Source organism: Ambystoma mexicanum, chromosome 5q, assembly GCF_040938575.1.
Source record: "Ambystoma mexicanum isolate Mex_15411 chromosome 5q, UKY_AmexF1_1, whole genome shotgun sequence".
NCBI classification, from domain to species: Eukaryota; Metazoa; Chordata; class Amphibia; order Caudata; family Ambystomatidae; genus Ambystoma; species Ambystoma mexicanum.
In genome coordinates, this window is record NC_090933.1 from 522717806 (window position 1) to 522741720 (window position 23915).

General features: G+C 45.1%; 1 protein-coding gene across 1 annotated transcript in view; it reads right to left on the reverse strand.

Moving 5' to 3' along the window:
* Nucleotides 1–383: 383 nt before the first annotated feature.
* PRKDC (protein kinase, DNA-activated, catalytic subunit) overlaps nt 384–23915 on the reverse strand; it is a 3362625-nt gene continuing 3339093 nt past the window's right edge. The window contains exons 85-86 of the mRNA XM_069621025.1: nt 17070–17209; nt 384–2257 (exon numbers count right to left, since the gene is read on the reverse strand). Of these exons, the coding sequence (XP_069477126.1) occupies nt 2056–2257; nt 17070–17209 (342 nt within the window). The 3' untranslated portion in view covers nt 384–2055. The remainder of the gene's footprint in view (nt 2258–17069; nt 17210–23915) is intronic.

A 23915-nucleotide genomic window follows, 5' to 3' on the forward strand; every position in this document is an offset into this window, starting at 1 on the left:
TATTAAAGAGCAGCTGTCAAACACCAGGGCCCATCACCATAATGCTACAAGAGATCTGGCAGATAGATAAAGCCTGCTCTACCCAAACACACATTTATCATTTAGCAGAAAGGAAGCAGCTTCCTAGCTACGCCTATCAGAGATACAGGGATATGGCAGGAGTTCACAAATCTGCAGAGGAGGAAGAAGTCATACTCATGTGCCTTGCGCATGCACGACAACTAGCAGCACACAACTTTGAATTTAAACAACTTTGGCACACAGTTTCCTTTGCACTCTATCCAACTGTCTAGGAAGAGCAGAATCTTGCTGCAAACCTGATAATAATTATATTGTACTACATGACACAAGCATGGGGTATAAAATAAAAACATACATTTAGATTTTGTTGATATTTTCATTTAATTAATAGAAAATATAGAATAAAGTTCCACAATTATTACAAAAACATTTCTATTAAAAGGACTACGAATTGCATGACAAGTAATAATCACATGACAAAGTCATATTTTCTGATTGTTTTAACAAGCCACATGACATAGATACAGCGTGTAGTCTATTTTTTACAGTTGGGAAATAGTCCCCTTTAACACAGAGCCTAGTCTATATTAGTCGGATGTGGCAAAGGTAAACATAAACAAACAATAGGTTATAACCGCTACATCTTTTTGTGAACACAGAATGGTAGGACCATATATATCTAAAATAAAGATTGCCGAAATGTCATACCCAATTTGGTCAATAGTGGATACCTATGGCAGTAAGCACTGTAGCTAAAAGGGGGAGAAGCAAACAGGTTGGCATCACCAATTAGGTACAGCGACACTTCAAAAAGTGCATTTCACGCTAGCAATATGTTATAAGACAATGGGGCCGATTCATAAACAAACTATCATGAATGACTGTGAATAACTTCTGGAGAGTATTACATTCTCAGAGAGGTTACCGGTACTGTGTCTTACCACCAAATTACTCTTTTGTTTACAGAAGTAAACAGGATATAGTCAAAGTTTCTCTTGGTATCTTCTTTGTGTCTCCAATAGTCTGCCTCCATGAGTATGTCAGAGTTACAGCTGGTAATTTATTTTTAAAATGGTCCAATTGTGTTTTTTTTTAATTACAATTCTAGATCAGACTTCGAAAATTTCAACATGCAATGTACAACAACATTTCATATTGATGTATGGTTACTGACATGTTCCCACATTTCCAAAATACATTATTCAAGTGACAGCCTAAATCCATATTAATTGGGCGTGTTACAAAGACAATGCATGGTTGACCGGTATATGATTTTTCAATAATCCAGAAGTAAAGGTGGCATCATAACCTCACCATCAATATATTTGTAATACATTTTTACTTTGATACACACATCTGCATAATCGTCAGGTTAATATTTGAAGCAGGCCATGCACAGTACACCTTGATGTACTCAGCATTCCTATGCTACCATAAAGTGCAGGTAGTGCCTGCATTCACCCAAGCCTTCACTGTGTGCTATACAAGGCGTGATGACAAACGATTGCTGCCACAGGACTGGCTCAATGTCACATCCATTATGTTTACAGCAGACGTGTTATTGGGTTTAAGAAAGTGTCATCATGTATGTAGGATCATAGGTGTGCGTTTCATAAATAAGCAGATATCTTTGGATTTTGTACAAAATCATGTAAGGCACTTTTTGCACTATAGTTAAGCAAACAAGACAGCTAAATTACAATTCAACACTACACGTCATATAAACTATTCAAAGTCCATTGTCTTAACAACAGTTGGTGTGCATGGACCCGAATGGTTTTCCTTCATGCAAGATTAGCCCTTGTGTACAAAATGTGGGCATTATAGAGCTGTCCGTAAACAACACTCACTAGTACCGTTGTTCACGATATCCATGAGTACGGTGAGCTTTTCTTCTCTAGTGACAACATGATAAAGTGCTGTGTGTCTTAACGGAGGGACTACTTTCATATTGAATCTAGCTATGCCCTTAGAAGATACGGATACCCAACTTCGAAGTTCAAGAGCAGCAAAGGCATAGCATATTGATTTCATTCACATCCAAGGCTCCCATCCTTCCCAAACTCTGCCCAGGATGTTGGGATCAGTCGCCTGGTCTATGAGACACTGCACCTGGACCTCTTCAGAAAGCCCTGCCTCTGGTTCCTTGGCCCGAATAGTCTCCTTATCTCCACGGGCTACAGCTACGTATTCCTTGTAGGCAGACGCCTTCTCGTGTCCCAGCCGAAGTTCATCACTGAAAAAAATATCAAGAAAGCTGAACAGAAATGACTTTTAAAAGATGTACAAAAATGTTATTTGGCTCCCATCTCCCAAACAAATACTTAATTGAGCCACACTGTCCCTGCATGCAACATATGTGACCTCTATTTTCAAGAAAAGGGATGTGGAAACATATCACTTCTGCCAGAGGGATAAAAAACTAGCACTGTCTACTAAGATCTCAAATATGCTAGTGGCACAAGATGTCATAGACGTGACTGGCCACAAAGTTTGCCATGCACAGAAATCAATTACACAAGCCAGCTATATTTCCAATGCAATATCATAAAAACAAAACACCCAAAGCGGTAAATATTGGCAGCACTACAGAATTCCCCAGGCAGCAAAAATTAAAAGGCTGCTATTGCTATAGTTTTAGTTAATGAGACGGAGAGCCTCTGATCTGATGCGAGCTATAGTTGCCACCGACTGTAGGGGCCCGGATTGTCAAGCAGAACATGAATGAGATTGTCCACCATAGAAGAACAGGTTACCTACCTTAAGTAAAGCTCTTTCTAATGGTGTCTCCTCCCACAGATTCCTCCGCTTAGATATCGCTTCCAATGCCAGCTGCTCTGCAGAGAATCTTTCAACCATCAGGGGGCGCCTTGTGGCTCTGTCCTGATCATTAATGGGATCCTTGACTCCTTGGGGCTGAAAGTGATTCCATACTCTTTACATGCAGGGGGTGATGCGGTCCCTACCTCAGTTTCACCTATTATCCCCTAGAATCCCGTGTTCAGCAGATGAAGGAACATGGAATGCAAATTGAAAGTAGTATGCTTTTTCTTGTGGGGTAGGTTGGGGGGGATGAGGTATCTCTGGAAAGAGAATCCATCAGAAAGACAATTACTGAAGATAAGTAATTTGTTCTAATGGATTTACTTCTCCCACAGACTCCTTATCTTGGAACGATTCCCACAGCAGTACCCATTCTTTTAGGTGGTTGGAAGACAGCAAACACCAAAGGACTTCTCCTACACTAGGAATTTTTGCAAGACCGCTCTGCCAAAGTAAGCATCCTGCCTGCTCATTGATCCAAGCAATAGTGCTTTACAAATGTATGCAAGGAAAGCCAAGTTGCCACCTTGCAGATGTCCATATCTTGCACTTCCTTTTGTAACACCAAAGTGGCTGCTATTCTCTTGGGCAAGTGTGATCTCTGCCCATCTGGAACCGGTTTGCATGCTAGTTAATAGTATTCTGTGATGCATAGTTGGATATACCTGGAGATCATTTGCTTTGAACTGGCTGTTCTATTTCTGGCTCGCCTTATGGAAATGAAGAGCTGGTCATCATTTGTGAACCATCTTGTTATTTCCGCATAAAGGGTCTAGTCCCTTCTGTGCTTGAGTTTCTGAAATTATGTCTATGATTTAGAAGGATATAGTAGAGGATAAAACACTGGCACATGGATCTTTTGAGACAAATTAAACTCTGAAAACACTTTAGCAGAAAATGTGGTCTCAATGTAAGTGTCACTTTCTCTTTGCAATACACTATAGAAAGAGGTTTGCAGCGTAATGCTAGCAGCTCACTTACTCTGCAGTAATACTGCAGTAATAAGTGATGCCTACCAAGACTACTTACTACATTATCAGGTCTCAAGTCAATAATTCATTTGAAAAGAAACGATTAAAAAAAGATTGATTTAGAAAGACTGCCCTGTGACCACACAGAGCGGTCTTTCTAAATCGAAATGTTGTGCCCCTGCCGCACACAAGTGAACCCCCCGCACCTCTGATTTTGGACAAATCCTGCCAGAGAGGACGGGAGTAGGCGGGGGAGGGGCTAGGAGCGGGGTTGGGGGACGAAGCAATGTCTCGCCTTTTTGCTTTGTGTAGGCCACTTAAAATCATCCGAAAAATATCTGTCTTTTTGTAAGGCCGCAATGAACAATATTTTAAGGGCTCAAATGGAGGCACCATCTAAAATGTTAGAAACACAATGAAATACCACGCTGCAGCAATAAGTTGGCATGGAATAAACATGTTTATGAAGCCTCTTAAAAATTACATTACTGTAGGTATAGTGATGTAGGACACATTCTTATGAAGACTGAGATGGCTCCCAAGTAACCTACTGTGCCAACTTGTCCCTCTTTGGCCAGTGATAAGAGAAAGTACAGCTGCAAAGCAAGCAAAGAGCTCAATTTCTTTGTCACAGCAACATTCCGATAACTTTCACCAAATGCAGGCATAGATGGATTTGGTGGTGGGATTCCAGGAGTTAAGGAGCATATAAAGAACCTTGTCCGACAATTCCTCTTCCATGTACCTCATCCTGTCAGTAATCGAGCATCAAGGTTAATAGTCTTGAGGCTTGGGTTGAGTACACACCCCTCTGACCTGCGAAGGAGTTCTTCCCTCACTGGCAGCCACTGAGGAAGGCAAATGGCCAAGTTGAGACGGCCAGCCATGTCTTCCAAGAACTGTCCGGGGCCATTACAATAATCGCAGCCATGAACTTCCTCAACTTCTTGAGAACTGTAGGGATGATGGTAATTGGCAGAAACTCATAGCAGCACGAAGTGCCAGCCCACCAATAGGGCATCGCTGAATGCCTGATATTGCCATACAATTAATCTAGAGATGGTTTGCTTAGTAATGGCTTTTCGCATCAAATGTCTAGCGTATCCCACAAAAAGCTGGCTGTCCACCTTGTAGCTTCTTGCTCTGGCAACATAGAAGCTCAGGGCCCTTTGAGCATTAAGTCTGTGGAGTCTCTCCTACTCCTTAGGAGGATGAGGAAGATGGTAAAAAGATGGAAGATTTATTGTTTGCCTTAGATGGAAATCTGTAACTACCTTGGGGAGGAAGGATGGTCGAACTCTAAGCGTTACCTTATCTATGGCAAAAACAGAAAAAGATGGTTTGTACAACAGGGCCTGGATCTAGCTCAGCCCGTGTAGGAGGAAACTTGTTTTGTCAGTCCTTTGGGGAACTGAAACCCAAAGGTACTAGAAAGCACGATCCCTGGTCAGGTGTCCTCGTAAAGATAGAAAGTGCTGCTAAGTACCCCTTAGCTGTAGCCACATGGGGACCCTGCCTTGTAAGGCGTAACAAGGAAAGCACTGCAGCGATGTCGCATGAGAAAGGATCCAATTCTTTGACTTTGCACCAGCTCCAAAATGTCTTTCATTGGCAGCGGTAAAGAGCCTCTGTTGCTGGCCTTATCGCCAAGAGCAACACCTCCATGACGTTTTACAGAAGCTCCCCATCTCTAACTCATCTTCTCAGTAGCCAGGCATGGAGATTAAGGGGGCTGATGTTGGGGTGGAGGATCCAATCTCCTCCTTGCGAGAGCAAGTCCGTTCTCTTCGGTCTGTGTCGTGGCGGGCAGATGGCTAAGTCAAGAAGGCCCAGGTACCATGATCTCCTGGGGCAATCAGGGACAATCGGGATCATGGTTTCACAGAAACTTCTCAACCTCCTGATGATGTGTGGTATGATGGGAATTGGTGGGAACTGATATAGCAGTGGATAAATCCACCCACCATGAAAGCGTCCACCAGTGCTCCTCTCGGGGGAAATTCCTTGGAGCAGAACAGTTTACACTCTCCATTGAACCTTGATGCGAACAGATCGCCTTGAGGGGTTGCCCGGAGGGCGAAGATCTCTGAAAGTACTTACCAACATAGCTCCCACTAGTGGGAGACTTAACCCTGCATGCTCAGGATGTTCGCAACCATGATGTTCTTCCCGGCCAGGTGAACTGATAAAGAGGATGTGGCCGTCAAAGGCATGTCCAATAATTTGGCCTGGACATCAGGTGCAAAATCAAACTTCCTTATCAATGAGAAGCATTTCAGTACTGAAATGGTGCCCATTAATCTGCCCAGACAATCAGAGGTGTCGAAGCCAGACTGTAAACCTTGGCACATTGCCTCTTTTCCATATCTGCTATTATATTATGTTGAGACAACTACCCCTCTTTTCCCCCTCAGGGATGTCCTCACCAGCCTGCTCAATCACTGATCACAAAGTAGGAGTATACTTACCCAGAGTGCAGGACGAGTTCACAGCCTTAAGTGCCATGTTCCCTAAAGCAAAGAATTTCTTAGCCCAGGCATCCACCTTCTTATCATCCCTATCCAGGGGCAAGGATGGGTAAGTCAATGATCTGGCCACTGAAGTGGCGGCCTGGACCACAAGGCTCTCTGGGTTAGGATGCTTGGCTAAGATGTCGCAGTCTGAAGATGCAGGCCTGTATGTCTTCGAGAGATCACCCCTTACTGCTGGCATTGGGGGATCTTTCAAGGCTGCATGAAATGATATGATAGCCTGCTTTGGACCTTTGTCCAGAATGTCAGTAAAGTCATATTCAGTGACCAACTTGGTAGGGGGAACCCACCCTGAAGCCTCTGAGAACTTACCCATAGCAGACCTGTAAACTGAACTGAGGTGAGAATTAGGGTCTTGTGGGTATATGTAACTCTCAGCGGGAATGTCCAGTCCGCTTGCCCCTTGGAGATCAGTAGCCAGGTCCTCAAACATGGCATCCTCTCAGAAAAACTCCTCTGGAGGGTTAGGCAGTCTCATGGGCTTGAGACCAAAAGGGATCTCATCCACCTCCTCATCATAAATTCTATCGAACAAGGACAAAGTCACTCCTCCTCCTTGGTGCGTAACACAGCGCTGAAGCAGCCTTGTGAAATGTCGAGGCAGGCGCATCCTTTAGCGATGATGGTTTTGTCGATCTGACAGGCATCGTACTCATGCATTTCAGCACACTTGACAAGTCTTTTCAAGCATCCCTGCCAGCTTTACTTTGCATTGTGGGCTCCGACCCTTTCTTGGCCTTCGACTCCGAGAAGGTCAATGGGGGTACCTTCTCAAAAATATTCAGCATTTTCAGCCTGAGCAGTTGCCACTTCTCCACAAAATCCGATTTAGATGGGGACCTTACCCATCTATCAAGTGAGGAGTGCCTCCTTCTTCTACTCTCTTTATTCAAAGAGGAAGACTAGTGATGGGAATCACTTCGGGAGTGGGACCTCTTATGCTTAAGAGACTTTCTTTTCTCTTAAGGTTGCTTGGTCCACTCATCCTCTTGTTCCAGGTGCAGTGACACAGAGCAACTGGTTCGGTGTGGCTAGCAGGGACCTTTGGCTGGTCTGGTCCTCTGGTTGTTATGAGGCCCTTTCGGGGGGACTCAAGGATAGGATGATTATGTTCAGGATCTGCTCTCCCAGGTCAGGAGATTCCTGTGAAGATTGGTAGGTCCTGATCCACAGCAGAGGTTAATCCTGATGTGCCATCGGAGTGGTAGGGGACATATCTTCCTTCTGTCTTGGAAGATTAATTCTTCACCTCAGGCTGAGGGCTTTGGAGAGTACAACTCTCCCAAAGGAAGCCCAGTGAGAGCTTCAGAACAAATCAGCTGCCTTAAAGGATCAGAGAGGAACTTAGTGAATCTTTTAAGGGCAAGAGTCCTCAGGTGACTGGACTACAGCTAGCCTGCCTTAGTGGTCCAATCCCTGCTCTAGATAATCCAGCCCCTTCCCTTCGCACTGAGAAGAAAGATCTTTAAAGATGCAGCATCCTGGTGTGAGGCTACACCTTTTGAATTAATGTGCCCGCTTGGTGCTTCAGACAGCTGACTGCTGTGCGGCTGTCTCGGGTGGAGGGTGTTACTGTCCCTCACAAAGAGATCAAAGAGGAGGCCCTGCCTTCCAAGTTCTTATCCTGGCATTAGGAGGCTACACCAGGCTGACCAGAATACACACCATCCTCCATAGTGGAGCTGGATCACAGGAGCGGACAAACGGACAAATGTGAGATAGCAATTGGAACGTGGCAGTTGTGATTTTAAGTGGCACCATGCCCTATGCCTAAATGGAGGCATAGCATTTATTGAGAATTTACCCTGCCACCAGCAACTCATGATTATCATTTTGGGTACAGTGGGGCATGTCTTAAATGTCACCTCTGCGCTGCAGGGACTTGGCTGTCTGTGCAGAAAGTGGGCATCTCATGACCTTCGAACCCTGTCTGTGCCACAAGTAGAGCGGGTGCCGTGGATCAGGCTACTGATGCGTCAGGGAACAAGTGTAATATGCTTTTGGCATGAAGTCAATGAGAAAGGGGGAAACTGGTTGGCAGATTATCCCTTTTTTGAGACTGAATCCCCTTCATCATTTGTTAAAGAAAATAAAAAAGCTAGGGCTTTGCACCCTTGCCAGATGGCAATTCCTCACACACTGCCTGCTCAGAGCATCCTGTCAACCCGTTATCCATGCCTGCTACATGAACCACAGAGATTTTGTTCAACAACCAGAACCAAAGCTGCATGGCCTTCCTGCAGAGGGGCAGTGATGGCCTCCCCCCTGCTTGTTGAGGTAGTGCATGGTTACTGTGTTGTCTGTCAAAACCAGGCAATTTTTCACCTGGAGGAAGGCACAAAAGCAGTCAGGGCTAGCCTGACCGCTTGCAGCTCCAGCAGATAGCTATGCCAACAGCGCACCACCTGCGACCAAAGCCTGCTCACCTGCAGATCCTTGCAATGAACACCCAACCTTTCAGGGAGGCGTCCTTGACCACTTGAGCTCCCCCACCATCATGTTCTCCCCATTAGCCGCTGCACTCGCTATCAGGAGGACATCCGTCATATCACCCGAACATTGAGTCAGAGTAGCCAAGGGAGCGCATTTGAAGCTTGATCTCTGGCACCAAGAAGATGCAGGGAGCAATTTGTCCCCAGGGGTGGAGAAAGACTCACCCCGGTAGATTGATGGAGATCTGGAACCATGTGACCATTTGGCCAATACTAGTGACTCTCGCTTTGGGGTGTGGGGGAGAGAGGGCTATCCCCACCCGAGTGCACAGGATCGCTCTGAGGAACTGGAACCTACTTTTTGATGTTGTGTGCGACTTTGGAAGATTCAGGGAGAAGCCCAAGCTGTTCCGGAGTGAGCAAGTGTCCTCGAGATATCTCAAAACATGCTCTGAGGATGGACCTTGTGCCAGTCACCTAGGTACAGATTAAAATTACTCTGAATCTCTTGAGGTCTGCCGCCACCACAGCCTTCAGCTTGGTGATAACTAAGGGTATGGACGTAAGCCAAAGCGGAGCCCATTGAACTGACAGTGAGTGTCCCCGATGACAAATCACAAAAATCACCTGTGCTTCCAATCAACAGGCACACAAAAGAAGGCATCCTGAAGGTCTAGCAACACCACCTAATCGTGGGATTGCAGAACCTGAAGATTGTCACGTAGCATCAATATCCTGCGGGTGGTGCCCAAGTCAGCGCCTTTTGTTTTCTTTTCTTTTTTTTTAATTATTGTATTTGGTTAACATAACCTTTTACAATCATACAAATCTAAAACATAGAACATATCCTATAGAAGAGGAAAAGAAAAACCAAGAATAACACTTAAAAATTAAGATTAAAATACCTAAGTGAGCATTGAAGCAGATATAATTCACACTCTACTCCAATAGAGAGAAAAAGGAAAAAGATATTAAAAGGATAGAAAAAGGAGAAGAAAAACGAAAAAAGAAAAAATATCTAAACGTCCAAACAATTACAATTCTCAGTACATTTTACACTTACAATCTAAAAGGCAGAGTACGTCCCTGTCAGATTTCATTTTCCTCTTCCATTTTTGCACATCATCTTGACCAAGGGAGACTGACAGGGTTCCTAACATTACCGTACATCTAATTCATGATCCCTACCACTGAAAGCACTATCTTACATCGTTCGAGCATTTGGATCACTTCTATTGTCATGCCCTGTGAGTGACCATCGGTCAGTCTCTCCCAGAATGATTCTGGCATATAATGTGATGATTCAATGCCGAATTTACCAAACAGGAGGACTCTTACTTGTCTTGTGCCTTCACAGTCCAATAGTAGGCATTTGGTGGACTGCGCTTCTAGGTTTTTACAGACCTGGCACAGACTGATGGCGTTGGCTCCCAACCCTCTTTTCGCAAGAACTTCTCCTGTATGGATAACATTAAGCCGTAGTCTCAGGAATTTGTTCCTTATTCTCCAGTCCGGGAGCTTTACCATATATTTACTTAGATACCCCAATTTCCGATCAACTTTCTGCAATGGGTTTGGGTTGCCCCCATAACACACTTCTTCAATTGTTTGAATCCAGTCAATTTTTTCCCATTTGTATTTGCTTTCAAAGGGTTCTCCAATAGGGGTTTCAACTCTATATCTGCTTTATGTAGGCAGGCCTCCACTTGAGTAGATACATTTGATAGAATTTTTTATTTCTTGTTTTCCATGTGGATCTTTATGTCTGCATATAATGGGTCTTCCAGGGCTGTTCTTATCCGTCGAAATAGTGAGATTATTTTCCACCCTGCTTGACATTTCAGTGATCTTAAGCCCAGTTCAAACCTGATATTTGACACCGCGAAACACATTGGCAACCCAAGAGCATGTTTCCACAAGAGACCCTCCCATTTTTGCCACAATATATTCCATAACTGGGGTTTTGCTTCCACCCCATACAGTAAAACAGGAATTATTTTGGCTTAATAGAATTTTAGTACTGTGATGATGGAGCATCTACCATACCTCATTAATATTTTCTTCATCTGAGCAGAGAGTTGTTTTAGTTTTATCAAAATGTCCTGCTCTACTTTACAAAATGCTGGGAAGGCATTCATCTTGTATCCCAGGTACACCGACACTTCTACCCTTGGTATCTTCTCACCCCTCAATGACCATTGTTGGAATCTCACTTTTTTATTCTTCTGTCTGAAAACCAATATTTTTGATTTATTTGGGTTCAGGGCTAGTCCGTTTTCATCTGCATATTGATGCAGCCCATTTAAGAGGCATTGTATAGTCCAATGGCTGTCCTATCTAAGACTACGTCGTCGGCATAAACAAGCCAGTGTAACTTTACACCATTCAACACAGGACTTGCTAATGCTGACGAGGCCAAATAATCTCCCATGTCTGCTGTGTATAAGTTGAAGAAGAGCGGTGCTCCTAGGCACCCTTGCCGGACTCCCCACTCCACACTCACTGGCTCAGACAGATGATCCTCATCATCTAAGTGCACTCTGACTGTCTTATTTTTATGCAACTCTATGAGCATCCCTAGAATTCCTTCCGGGATCCCCTTTGCCCTCAGTTTCTGCCAAAGCCTCCCTCTGTCCACCCGGTCAAAGGCTTTGGAGAAGTTCACCCACGCGCCAAAAAGATGCTGGCCTCCACTATTTCCTGAGCTTTCACTCATAAGATTTAAGGCTAAGCCGTTTAGTGCAGTGGACAGACCCCTCCTGAAACCTGTTTGACACTTTGATAGGATCCTCACTTCTCTTTCCCAACTCTCTAGCTCTCCCAATAGTATCTTTATGAAGATCTTACTATCTATATCCAGGAAGGCGATAGGTCGGTAATTAGCAGCCACCGCTCTATCGCCCCCCCTTGAACAGGGGGATAATAGTTGCAAACTTTCATGAAGTGGATAATTCCCACCTGACCAAGATCTCTCTAAACAGCCAATTCAATAGTCTAGCCCACAGGGACGGATTACTTTTCAAAACCTGATATGTCAGGCCATTCATGTCTGTTGCTTTCGAGGACATGCCTTTCCCAATGAATTCCCCAATTCCCCGATGTAAATTTCATCAAATGATAGGCTCCAGCCCTCTTGTTTGTGTCGATGTATCAGGGTTTTTTGCTGTTTCCCAAAGACTAATCCTAAATGACTAATCCAATCATTTTCAGAGACTAGGTTACACTGCCGGCTTTGCAACACAGACCAAAACTCTCCGGTATCCTTTTTCCCCAATTAATTCCAACATATGTTCCCCGTCCTGTTGGAGCCTCCCAATTTTCCTAGGTACTGATCAGGCTTTAAAGTTCTTAATGAGGTGTTTTTCCTCTATTTTCATTGCCTCACCATTACCAATACGTTTTTTGATGATTCTTATATTCATATTCAGATCTTTTTTTCCTCCTCATGGTTTCTTCATGGAATTAGTGTCGATGGAGCCGTTTTGGTCTCCCTCCACTCCCACTCGGTGGATAGTGGCCAAAACAATCTTTATGAAACCATTTGGGTTACATTTCTCAAATTGTATATGCTCCAGCATTCCCATTAGCCTGTCATTGAGTTTTTTTTCCTTCAAATTTATATTTGAGGAAGCGTACTCTACATTTCCTACAATCAAGAACTTGTTTATCCCTCTCTAGAGGACCCATCAGAATATCTGGCAACAGTAATTCCAGACGAAAGTGATCGCTGCCTCCCCCCTCTCTGATATTAAAAGTAGCCCTTTGCTCAAACAGGGGCATTGACAAAAAAGGTAATCCAGGGTGGATATAGCTGTCCCTTGAATTCTAGTTGGTTTAGCTGGGATATCCCCCGTTAATTTCCCATTTGCCATCTTTAACCCCCACTCCGTTAGGAACTCCACCCACAGACAGCCATTTTCTGTAATTCTACGCGCTGAATGTTTTGTTTGTTCTTTTGAGAGTTGTGTGCATTGAGAATTCAAGTCCCCTCCCAATATTATTTCAGACCCTGCAAACATGACTCTAATATTCCCTAATGAGAGTGCTAGGTCCTCAAGAAAGTGCCTCAAATCTGAACACACGGGATTCCAATAGATGTTATAAAATATTACCTCTGAGTCAGATCTTTTTTGTCTCAGGGTAACTTTGCAAATTGGCATCCCCGCGACGTTACAGCCTATCTGAGCGATATCTTTAAATTTGGAGTTTTTAAATGCCAAGAGAAGTCCTCCACTGGGTGTACCTTTGGCTTTCTGGGAAGCTGCTTGTGTGATTGTGGAATATCCCTCTACTGCAATTGGATTGGTCAGCCAGGTTTCTTGTAACATCAGGACGTCCCCCTTCCCAAAAAGATAATCTTTCATGATCTTGGAGGTAACATTATTAGGACCCCGTGTGTTCCAACAGAAGATTTTCAAACCCCAGCAATTAAAGAGGCTTTTGTCCTAGCCCAAGTTTCTGAAACACCTCTGTTAAGATGCTCGGAAGCAAGGATAGCGTGTTCTCAGTTGAGAGTTATCTCAATGCTACTACATCTTTTGGTGAATTATGATGGTGTAGCGAGGTGGCCATCTCACTTAAGCATTTGAGTTTATGGAAAAGCCAACAACCCGGTGGGGCAACATTGTTAAAAGCTAAGTCATACAACCATTATCCAAGCCAAGAGAACCAAAACGTAAACAATACAAGCCCAACAGATATTGCAAGAGACGAAAAGGGAGTAATGGAAGAACCAAGGGTTGTGAAATTTGCTATGCATGTTTTTTTTTTGGACCAGATAACACCAGCTAATATAAACACACATTGCCAAAGCCAAGAAAAAACAGAAATAGACTCTTTCCTTATAAGTATTTGGTGACTTGTGCAGTGGCGGAAAGAAAGTGGCAAAAAGGCTACCCTTCTGAAAGACATTATTCAGAGGGAGAGGAGCATAATTTGCAGAAGAGTATTAAAGAGCATCAAAGTGAATCTGGTTTCCCTGAGAAGTTGCTAAATGTCTAAAGCTGCAAAATAATGAACATTGTGAAATTGCTATGAAGCTGTTATAAGTTGAATGTTACCACTAAGCACATTCTCTTTTCTGAAACACTGTTCGGGCAGGTGAGTATACCTGGATGGTAAACATTAGAAGGGCATTCTGTTTTGTGAAACGCTGTTTGGGCAGGGGAATATACTCGGATGGCAAACCTTTGAAGTAGTAGGCCTGGCATGGGAGTAGACCAGGTGGCAGTTGATGAAGTTCTGTAAAGTGGTCCTAACCAAGATAATGTATGTTGTTGATGGTGCTGAAGGAAGAACTGTATAAACGTGCTGTAGAGGAGTTACATTTCTTCAGAGGTATTCAGTTGTGGCAAATCATCCTTACAAAGACAATCATTGTTGCTCATGTAAAGAAGATAACAATGATGCTCATTCTTATTTCAAGAGAAAGAACCCTTTGTTTTATTTGATATACCAGTGAAGTTGTAACTTTCTGTTGTCAAGTAGACATTACAAAGAACTGTGTTGACACTTTGCTACAAACCAGGATTTCCTTATTTCTTTTTGAACTGTGAAGCAAAATCCGACTTGAAGCTAGGGAAGGGAATTCACCCAGATCACAAGAGATATTGTGGCTATTTTCCGACTTCAAATAGTTATATTTTGTTGAATATAACTGCTATGCATTTCCTTATTGCTTTATTAAATGTGTCAGTGCGAGGGACAGATATCCTTTGTTAGAGTTAATCCTAACATTTTATTTAATAACATTGCAAATGTTGAAAACCTTTTACAAGGTTGTTTGCCTCACATTTCTGACCCCTCACACTGACACACAGGTGGCATGCCTTTGGCTACAAACTTTTATTAGAGGATGAATGGATGAGAAAACCCTATCTAACCCTAGGTCTAAGAGGGGATTACATGACTGAACTAAACACTAAGGAAGCGGTCAGGATGAAAGTATAAATAAAAGTGTCCACTGTCCTATGTCCAAAACCTATTTCCAACCCTTACACTATAAACTAAACTAAAGAAAAGGTGTGGTCTTCTTAATCCAGAAGAACGGTTCGCTTTTTTGGGATAGCAAGCCAAAGTTCACTTCCGGAGGATGCAAACAAATATATTTTTCGCTAGGAATGTAAATCAAAGGTTCTTTGAGTTGGGTTCCAGTAAAGTACATAGATCAAAAGTCTTGTATCTTTACAGCGTTTAGGGGGATGACTCCCGCCTCCTGACCTTTCTTTGGTTTCTCAATGGTTTACACAATCTCAGGACAAGCGTTTTTCTTCCTCTGGCCTTTATCAGATGTTTCACAACGCCAAGAGAATATTGCCCTGCTCTTTGCTCCTTCCACAATGTTTTTCAAGACCGAGGGGTATGTTTCACTTCCCCTGGTCTTTTATCAAGCTTTTCACAATGCTAAGAGAATGACTCTCTTGTCTTGGCGTCTTTAACAATGTTCATCAAGACTAAAGGGTATGTCACTGTTCCCCGGGCCTTTCCCACAATACTCTCAGTATCTCCACTGTTCACCGTGTTCACAGTGTACCTGGTTCACTACCCTGCCAGGTACTGTGACTATGATGATGTTCTTGGAGGCAGCTCGTTATTGAGTTCTGGTCACAGACCCTTTTTGGTGGTTCTTGTTCGTCATGAATTACACCCGGTTCATTATCCTTCCAGGTATTCCTTTTGGTTGGGTCCCAAACCCTCTTTATTGGTTTCTTTTTCTGTCTTGGATCCCAGACCCCTTTGATACTGGTTTCTTTTTTCGCTTCCAGGTCCCACACACCTTTGGTATAGTTTTCTTTCTCTCTCAGGTCCCAGACCCACTTGATATAGATTTCTGCCTCAGGTTCCAGACCCCTTTTGTAATAGTTTCTCTGACTTTTGGGGGCCCCTGCAACTGTCCCAGTCTTCCCACCCTCTTTGGACACTTACAGGTGTTTCTCGGTTGCCCACAGGCTTCGCTCCCCTCTCCGGTGGCTCTCGGTAGTTCCATGGACTGCAGCGACTCTGCAGCAGCTCTATGCGCTCGTCTAGCCTCCTCCCATCATTCTAAGGACTGCGCCGGCTCTGCAGCAGTTCCTTGTTGCTCTCTGCCCTCTTCTGATCTTTGTGATGGCTCCACAGCGGCTCTCTGCTGTTGGGCTGCACAGCCCAGGCGGTTACCTCGCTCCTTCTTGCTCGGCTGGTTGCTCCACCTTCTGTCTCCCGCTCCAGTCCTTCCACAGCATTTCGTAAGGTAGTCAATTCTCCTGGTTTCTCCAGGGAGGGGAATCTATCCTCGATTCGATTTCCTTCTTATGTTTTAATGGCAGCTCGGCCAATAGGAGATCTGTAACAACTAGGCCCTTCAGTAGAGGTGCTCATTATGCTCCTGCACTTCTTCCTCGTCACAGTACTGATCAAGAGGACTCCCAGTGAGTCAGTTGGTCTTTCACTCGTCTCAGTACCTAAGGGATATAAATCCCTGAGGAGGAGGAGTCCCCGATCTTCCTCATTTCAGTACTTCCTACCTTGCTGGTGTGGCAAAGGAACATGGGTACACTAGGTAAGGTGCTGGTGGGAGGGGGTATGAAGATGTGTTAGGGTTAGGCGGGCTATGGGGATACCATGTTCTCCCTGGGTTGTCACTTATCCCATAGGGCGGCTTCCCTTCACATGAGATCCATCCGCTGAGTAACACCCCCCAGCTCCAGGGGGGCTATTGGGTAGTGGTCTCACCTCCCTGGCCTCATGGGAAGGGGCTCCAATTAGACAAGAAGTGACGACACCCGGAGATTCGTCACAGTGCACACACTGGCAGGAACTGCAATCCTCCATGTTGTGGTCTTTGCTGAGACAATTAGATACATAGCCTGTGGGGGTCCAAGATGGGTATCTGCCTCCTGCAGTCCTAGCAGGGCTTGAATCCTGAGGGTTTCAGATGGTTAGGCATGATGCAGGTTAATTAACAAAGCTAAGTGGTGTTTCTGAAGCCTACTAAGTGAGATAAAAAAAAGTAATTAAGACCATGGGTTGCAGCGCCTCAATATATAGTGGCCTCAACATCAAGTCTGGTGCCTGGACATGCAATGGCTCTAGGGGTAGAAGATGCTGAGCTGTGCTTCACCCTCTAGTGCTGAAAAGTTTACAAAGACATCTGTCACAAGAGAAAAAATATCGAAGATGAGGAATCTGCAGAAGGAAGGAATCTATTAGAAATTCTGGTTATGTTAACTATTTTGGGAAATCACAGAAAATAATAATACAAACTTCATCAGCATTGCAATAATTACATAAATGGGTCTATTAGAATGGCATACCATGTTATCACAGCAGGATTGACACCAGAAAGCTTTCTTTTGGCATATTTTACTTTTTGCATAGGGTACCAGTTTATTTCTGTGGTATTCACTTCCTTGATCCAAGTGCCTCCTTTTTTCAGTTGCTTCAGTTCGAAATTCTATTGAATTAAAAGCATATTGTCTTTATCACTCAATACATCATCAAAAACAATTTCTATACAAATAGAAACACAAACACACAATTTTAGGCACATAGCTATTCTGGTGGTAATGGTTGAAAATATTTTCTGAGGTCAGAAGCAGCAATGTAGAAGAGTTAATGAAGTTCCTTGAAAGACCCCTCCTCTAAAAATCTGAGAAAGGCAATCACTGACTGTGAGCTGCAGCCAAGCTGACTTCCTAGGTTTCCAGGTCTACTTTCACCACCAACAAAGAGGACATCCCTATCTTCATGGAACACCTTTGTAGAACCTGTCTTAAAACTAAATGTGGCCTAAATAAATCAACACAGGACTAACCCTATAAGGCATCAAATGTTTTGATGTATGCATAATGGAACAAGGCGAACGCATCAGTTTACATGGTCCTTGCTGTAGGGGCCAGGAATCGGAGGTAATCTCCTGCCACTGGGGCCAATGCTCTGCCAACCTTCCACCAACTGGTAAGTCTTGGGAGGGGAAATCAAAGCAGCTAGCTTGTTTGTTATATATAAGCGCATGTTCGCCCGAAGGCATCTTGGCACTGTGCTGACAGAAGGAAACCCACAATTTAATGTATGACCTAAAACAACAAAGTTTTAAGGGAGCGACAGAAAGCAAGGTAGTCAGAAATAGCTTGCAGGGAGTATGACAAAGAATTCCAGGCCTTAGCCGCTGCCACTGACAAGGCTCAACCCTCCATGCGGGATAGTCTGACCCCTGACACTAAAACAAGTAAGGCTGACTGTGAGCGGAGAGGACGGGACGGAATATACAGAGGGAACTTTGCCTGAAGATATTCCGCCCCACCTTCATAGAAAGCATGGTGAACAATGCATACCGATTTAAAAAGAATTCCCCTTCTCAATTGGCAGCCAGTGGGGTTGTCTAAGTAAAGGAGACATATGCGCTCCAAACAGGGGATGAAGAATTGACCTGTTGGCAGCATTTTGAAGAACCTGAAGCCGATTTATCAAATAGCGTGGCTGGCCAAGATAACGAGAATTGCAGTAGTCAACTGCGCCAAGAACTAGCACGATACCATTGACGCTTGAAATTTAGCAGGAATAAAAGCTAAGGACCTTTCGCAACATTTTTTTCTTTAAAATGCCCAGTCTTACAGACCGTAGATACTTGTTCCTCCATTGAAAGAGAGGAGGTGATTTTTATCCCCAAATTTTTAACCGACAAGGACGGAGAGGGAAATGGGCTAAGAGTACTTCGCCAGAACTCAGCCGTCCAAAAAGAGAGGGGAGTGGCGATTCCCACCAGCAGAACCTCTGTTTTGTTGCCATTCATTTTTAGCCTGTTCTCTGCCATCCACGACCCCAGGGCCTCAAGGCACCTCCTAAGCCGCACCGCTGTATCTGATCGAGTAAGATCCAATCAGACCAAGATCAGCGTGTCATCGGCATAGGAGTGGTACCTGAACCTGTGGGATTGGATAAGGCAGAGAAGTGGCCTAATAAGAATGTTAAACAGGATGGGGGATAGCGCAGAACCCTGCGGGACTCCACACGCTAGAGATACAGATTTGGAGCACAAAGGAGGAAAAGAAATTGACTGGAAATGATCAGCCAGAAAAACCACAAACCAGCCCAGAACTTGACCAGACAGACCAGCCGCAGATAGCTGGGAGATCAGGGTGGGAAGATTCACCGTGTCAAACACAGCGGATAGATCCAACTATAGTACTGCTCCCACTCTACCCATATCAACTAGTCGGACTAAGTCGTCCATCACAGAGTTCAAAACTGACTCCATCCCCCTCCAAGGCTGAAAGCCTGACTGAAACGAGTCAAAGAACCCTTAAGCCTCCAGAAAAGAGGAGAGTAGGAGAGACACAAGGGCCTCCATTACCTTCATAAGGAAGAGGAGGAGAGAAATTGGACGATAGTTCGCAAGCAGGCTACATTGCTGGCTGTCAAGGCCATGCTGCCGAGGTAAACACCTTCCTGGCCATAGCGCCCAACCTTTTACCTTACCTGGTCTCGGGAGGATAGCTCAGGGGCGACATGCTCGCCTTGGAAGCAAGACGGCACAGCAACACAGGTTCGATCCCCGGGTCCATCTTAAAAACCTCTGGGTATTAAGCGCGTTATAAATAACCTATCATATCTATCTGGGGGCAGATTAGAAGTTGAGGCCGCCGGCCTGTTGAAGATTGTGGCTGCCTGAACAACAAGCCTTTCCGGAGAAGGGTGAGAAGCAGAAAAGATGGGCCTCCTCGCTGGCCTGTACTTCCCTGTAAAGGTAGAACTGACTGGGGGAACGGAGCAGGGATGCTGCCACAAGGAGGCAAGGAGATCAGCAATTGCCGGATTAAGTGGCATGTCACGTTCTGTCACAGGGCCCTCATCCAATATGTCTGTCAGTTCGTAGCCCTTAGTATGCACTGACATGGACTTCAGAGCTAGGGTGTCTACCACCCTTTCCACTAGGGCCCTGAACTTAGCATTGGTATGAGTATAGGGCTGACCTTGCTGAAGTTCTACATCTGGAGATGTGTCCAGGCCGCTGGCATGGTGGAGCCCTTGGACCAGTGACAACAGGTCTGACTGCTCATCGAAAAAAATCGATGCTTCCTGATCCTGTATATATGGGATTGATGTCCCCTTGATCATATCCCTGGTCGTTGCCAAAAATAAACGCCACAGATTCAAAGACTCTGGACCTGAAGAGAGGGGAAAAGGATCTGTCGCCGATAGTCGGCACTGAAGATTTCTCTTTCAACGCCATGGCCATCGGCGCCGATTGGGGCTTGTTCACCTTCTTGATGCTCTCGAGAAGGACTGGGCATCAATGGCTTCTGCGCCTGTTTTTCGGCATCGAGCCCGAAGGCTTCTCCAACGCTGATGGTGTTGACAATGTGGCGTTCCTAGGATTGGGAGTGTCGAATGCCGCTTTCGCCACCGAGGCCTGCTGTTCAAGGTTGTGAGAAACCTCAAGGTATTCTCCCAAGTAGACCTTGGGGAACCCTTATTCAAGTGGCCACGGGAGGGCTGGTGCTCTCAGATCCCAGCCCTGGGGGTGGACGAGCGAGGGAGGATCACCTGGATGGGGGTACCGAGGGTTATGCTCGTGGGGGCTGCCCCAGGTGAGACACGGTACTATACCGGAGAAAAGGATGAGGAAGACGAGGTCCCTATGGGCTGTATCAACTCAACCTCCCTTCCATCCGATAAATGTCCTTTTTGAAAATCCATCATCCCCTCCGCCTCTGATGAATCCATCATACCCCCCACAGCATTCAGAAACCATCTTTCTCAGAACCCTCGTTTTCCTGTTCCCCCTCCGAATACTCCCAATCATTCCTCTTTCCGTCCCTCTGGTTATCATTTTCCGCACTCCCAACCTGCTCAGATAGCATACTACCACTCCCACAATCCCCCTCGTTTATTTTGCGATCCCAGCTATTCCCATTTGTCCCGCAATCCCTACCAATCCCGTCCCTCTGTGTGTCACTTTCGGAATCCACAATCGAAAGTGGCCAACAATTACACCTCCCACAAACCCTCCAAAACCTACCCTTCCGAAATCTCCTACCCCGCTAGAACAAAGATTATAATTCCCCATAACACCTCTTCCTCCATCAAGTCCCGTAGGATGCTCTGACACTTCAACCCTTTTCCTTTCAAACACGAACACTGTCTTTTCTCACGAAAGACAGCAGACTGATAAGACTCTTTATCTGACATGTCCCAAATACAAGGGTTAGGCAAAGTCAGGCAATTAACCTGAATCACGCACACCTGACAGCCCTTTCCCTTCTCGACAGGGATAAATGGCAGAGCAAAAGAGCACAGGTCTAGCAAGGCGAACACAGCAGACAGCACAACAAGATGGCTAATCAAGCGCAGCAGTTCAAAAGGAGAAAGGTGCCAGGAATCGAGAGGGTGGAGAGGAGAGACGTGACCTTGCCTTTTTCGTCCCAGACCCGCAGAACCTTTGTGGAAGAGAGCCTAAGATCGCAAACAATAGCACAAGGGTCTTGCAGCAGATGTCAACGGTACACGTGGTAAGCCTATCCCGATAAGCAGGAGTGAGGGAGGCTCCCGCGACCGTGGTACCGGCCTTGACTCCAATGAAGAAGAAAAGCCAAGCAGTTCATCAAACAATAAGAACCGGGCTGTGTTGAGTGAGCATCTCAAAGTGGCAAGTTTTGAACCAAGTTCGATGAACTATGAAAGAACTGTAAAGAGTATAAAAGGAGAGACCAGCTGCAGAGGAAAACTGGCACCACGTGGGTGCTAACACAAGAGACTCTGGTCGATCCCCATCTGAGTGAAACTACAAATACCACAAGGCTATAGGAAGGCCAGTGAAATAGGTCAAAGTGGTCATACAGAGGGTCAAGCAAAATGTCCATAGAATCGAAAGACTTTGATCTACAAGCAGTGTGAAAGAAAGGGAGGTGAAACCCACAAGCAAATGCAAATGTGAAGTTAGCAAGAGTGAACCCGACTGAGGGATATTGACGAGTGTCCACTACAAACTGTTTGAAAGGAAATCGAGAAACGGAGGGAAAAGAAATTCTGCTAAAGAGAAGAGAGGAGTCTGAGCCCGACCGAAGCAGATCCAGGGGTGAAGCCATCATCCAAAACTTCAAGTGAGAAAAGAACTGATCTATATAATTGTTGAGAACGATATATGAAGAGTCAGCGCCCAGAAGCGGGGGACCCAGGTGTGAGACCATCACCCTATGTGAACTGTGGACTAAAATTGAGAAGGGTGAGCACCCAGAAGAGGGGGAACAAGTGGTGATTCATTATCACCCTAACAAACTTTCATTTGGTTAAAGTAACTTTTTTTGTTGTTATTTGAACATGTCAGGCACCAAACGCAAGAGACTTTCAAAGGAAACAAGACTTGGCCATCAACGGTCCTGAGAACTGACATTTGGAACTGTAGCCTCGTGCTGGAGAAGCCCGAGACTGTACTGTGCTCCAAGCTCCCATCTTACCCTGTGCTCAAAACGTGGGGAAGGGAGACCCACGCTACTGCATCCAAACATATTATATGAGAACACTTCTTTCTTTTCTTGAGAACTATCCCACACCCCTTTTTGTATTAGTTGTAAGGTTTGACAATAGGTTTCTTAGTATAGGCCCCTTTTATTTTGACACAACGCCACTAGAACTGCCTTATGTTTCATTTGTTGGTTGAAGCTTGCCCCCATCTTAAATTAAGGTATACATTAGGCGTTTTTCCAACCTGCATACAGCATTCATTGTTCAATAAACACCCTTCAACTGTGATCACTTGTGTCTGTCTTACTTGTTACCACCTTGAGTTCCTAACAAGGGGCACACCAGCACTTGCAGCAGCCTGCATCTTAAATATAGCCAGCATTTGGCTCTTGAAATCTTCCCACTCCTCTCAAGTGGTCCGCCCAGCCGAGGGCTAACCTTGTTAGGACGACGAACCGGCGTCGTGTCGATGACGTCGGCCCCTCTTTTTGTTATGCGATGAAGAGGAGGAAGAGTGGCTACTCGAGTGTGACCACTTTTTTGGCCTTCCGCCGATGCTTTTCCTTTTCTTTTTCGAGGGTGGGCCCTTCAGTCTCGGCCTTGGAGGACTGGACGATGGACCGTGCCAGGAATTTCGCAAACGGTGGCCCAAGGCAAGTTTGGCGGCCCACTCGCATATGGACTTCGGGTACATCTTAGAGCACGACACACATCCCTCTGTGTCGTGATCCATAACTAGACACCACAGACAAATGTTGTGCAGGTTGGTCATCAACATTTTGGAATGGCAGTCGGTGCACCTTATAAAGCCCGAAATCTGGTAGCGGACATGTCACGGCCGTGGTTTTGGAAAACATTTGATGAATATAGTCAAAACGCAGCGTTGAAGACTCATGTGTTCCTCACAGCAGCGTGTCCAGCGTGCGGAAAAAAGGAACTGAGGTATGGGCAATAGTGACGTGGTATATAGACACAACGCCTGATGTCATGTCCGGAGCCGACGATCAACAACTGAGCAAGACGGATGGACGACTGAGTCGAGGTACACTACGCCCCCTGTCAATAAGTTTCTGAGCAGCAGAGCTGGATGAGGATATCTATCAGATGAGGAATCTGCAGGAGAAAAGCAATCCACTGAATGCCATATCCTTCCCTGTTCCTTTTTCGTAGGTCTGCTGTAAGTCTGGGTCGGAAGATCGGGTCGTCCCTGATGGAGGGCAATCTAGGGGTTTTCAAATGAATGTAAGGCAGTACCCCTAAGCAACCATATGAAGGACCCAGGTGACCAAATGAGTGCCTTTTCATGCAATTAAAACCAAGAGACCCTTCCTTTCACTGGTGCTGGGTGAGATGGGGAGAAATCACAGAGTGTTCTGGGAGGAGGTTGGAGAGGACACTGAAGCTTCTTGTCTTTGAGATTTTTGGGCACTTCTACCTCTCCCTGGGCCAATGCACTGCCTTCTAGGCAAATTTGGTTGCTGGGAAGTGTAATCTCTCTCTGTGCACAAATCTCTCTGTGCACAAAAGACAAAGGGGCTGAAGCCATTGCTTCTAGATTGGCTGGGCGCCAAAAAGGTTTGACTTGCTCGACTGCCAGTCCTTAAGGTTTTGATGTGGTCTTTGAAGTCTTGAATTTCCATAGAGGTTTGTCTGCTTTTGTCCCGTATAGATGAACACTGTCAAATGGCATGTTGATC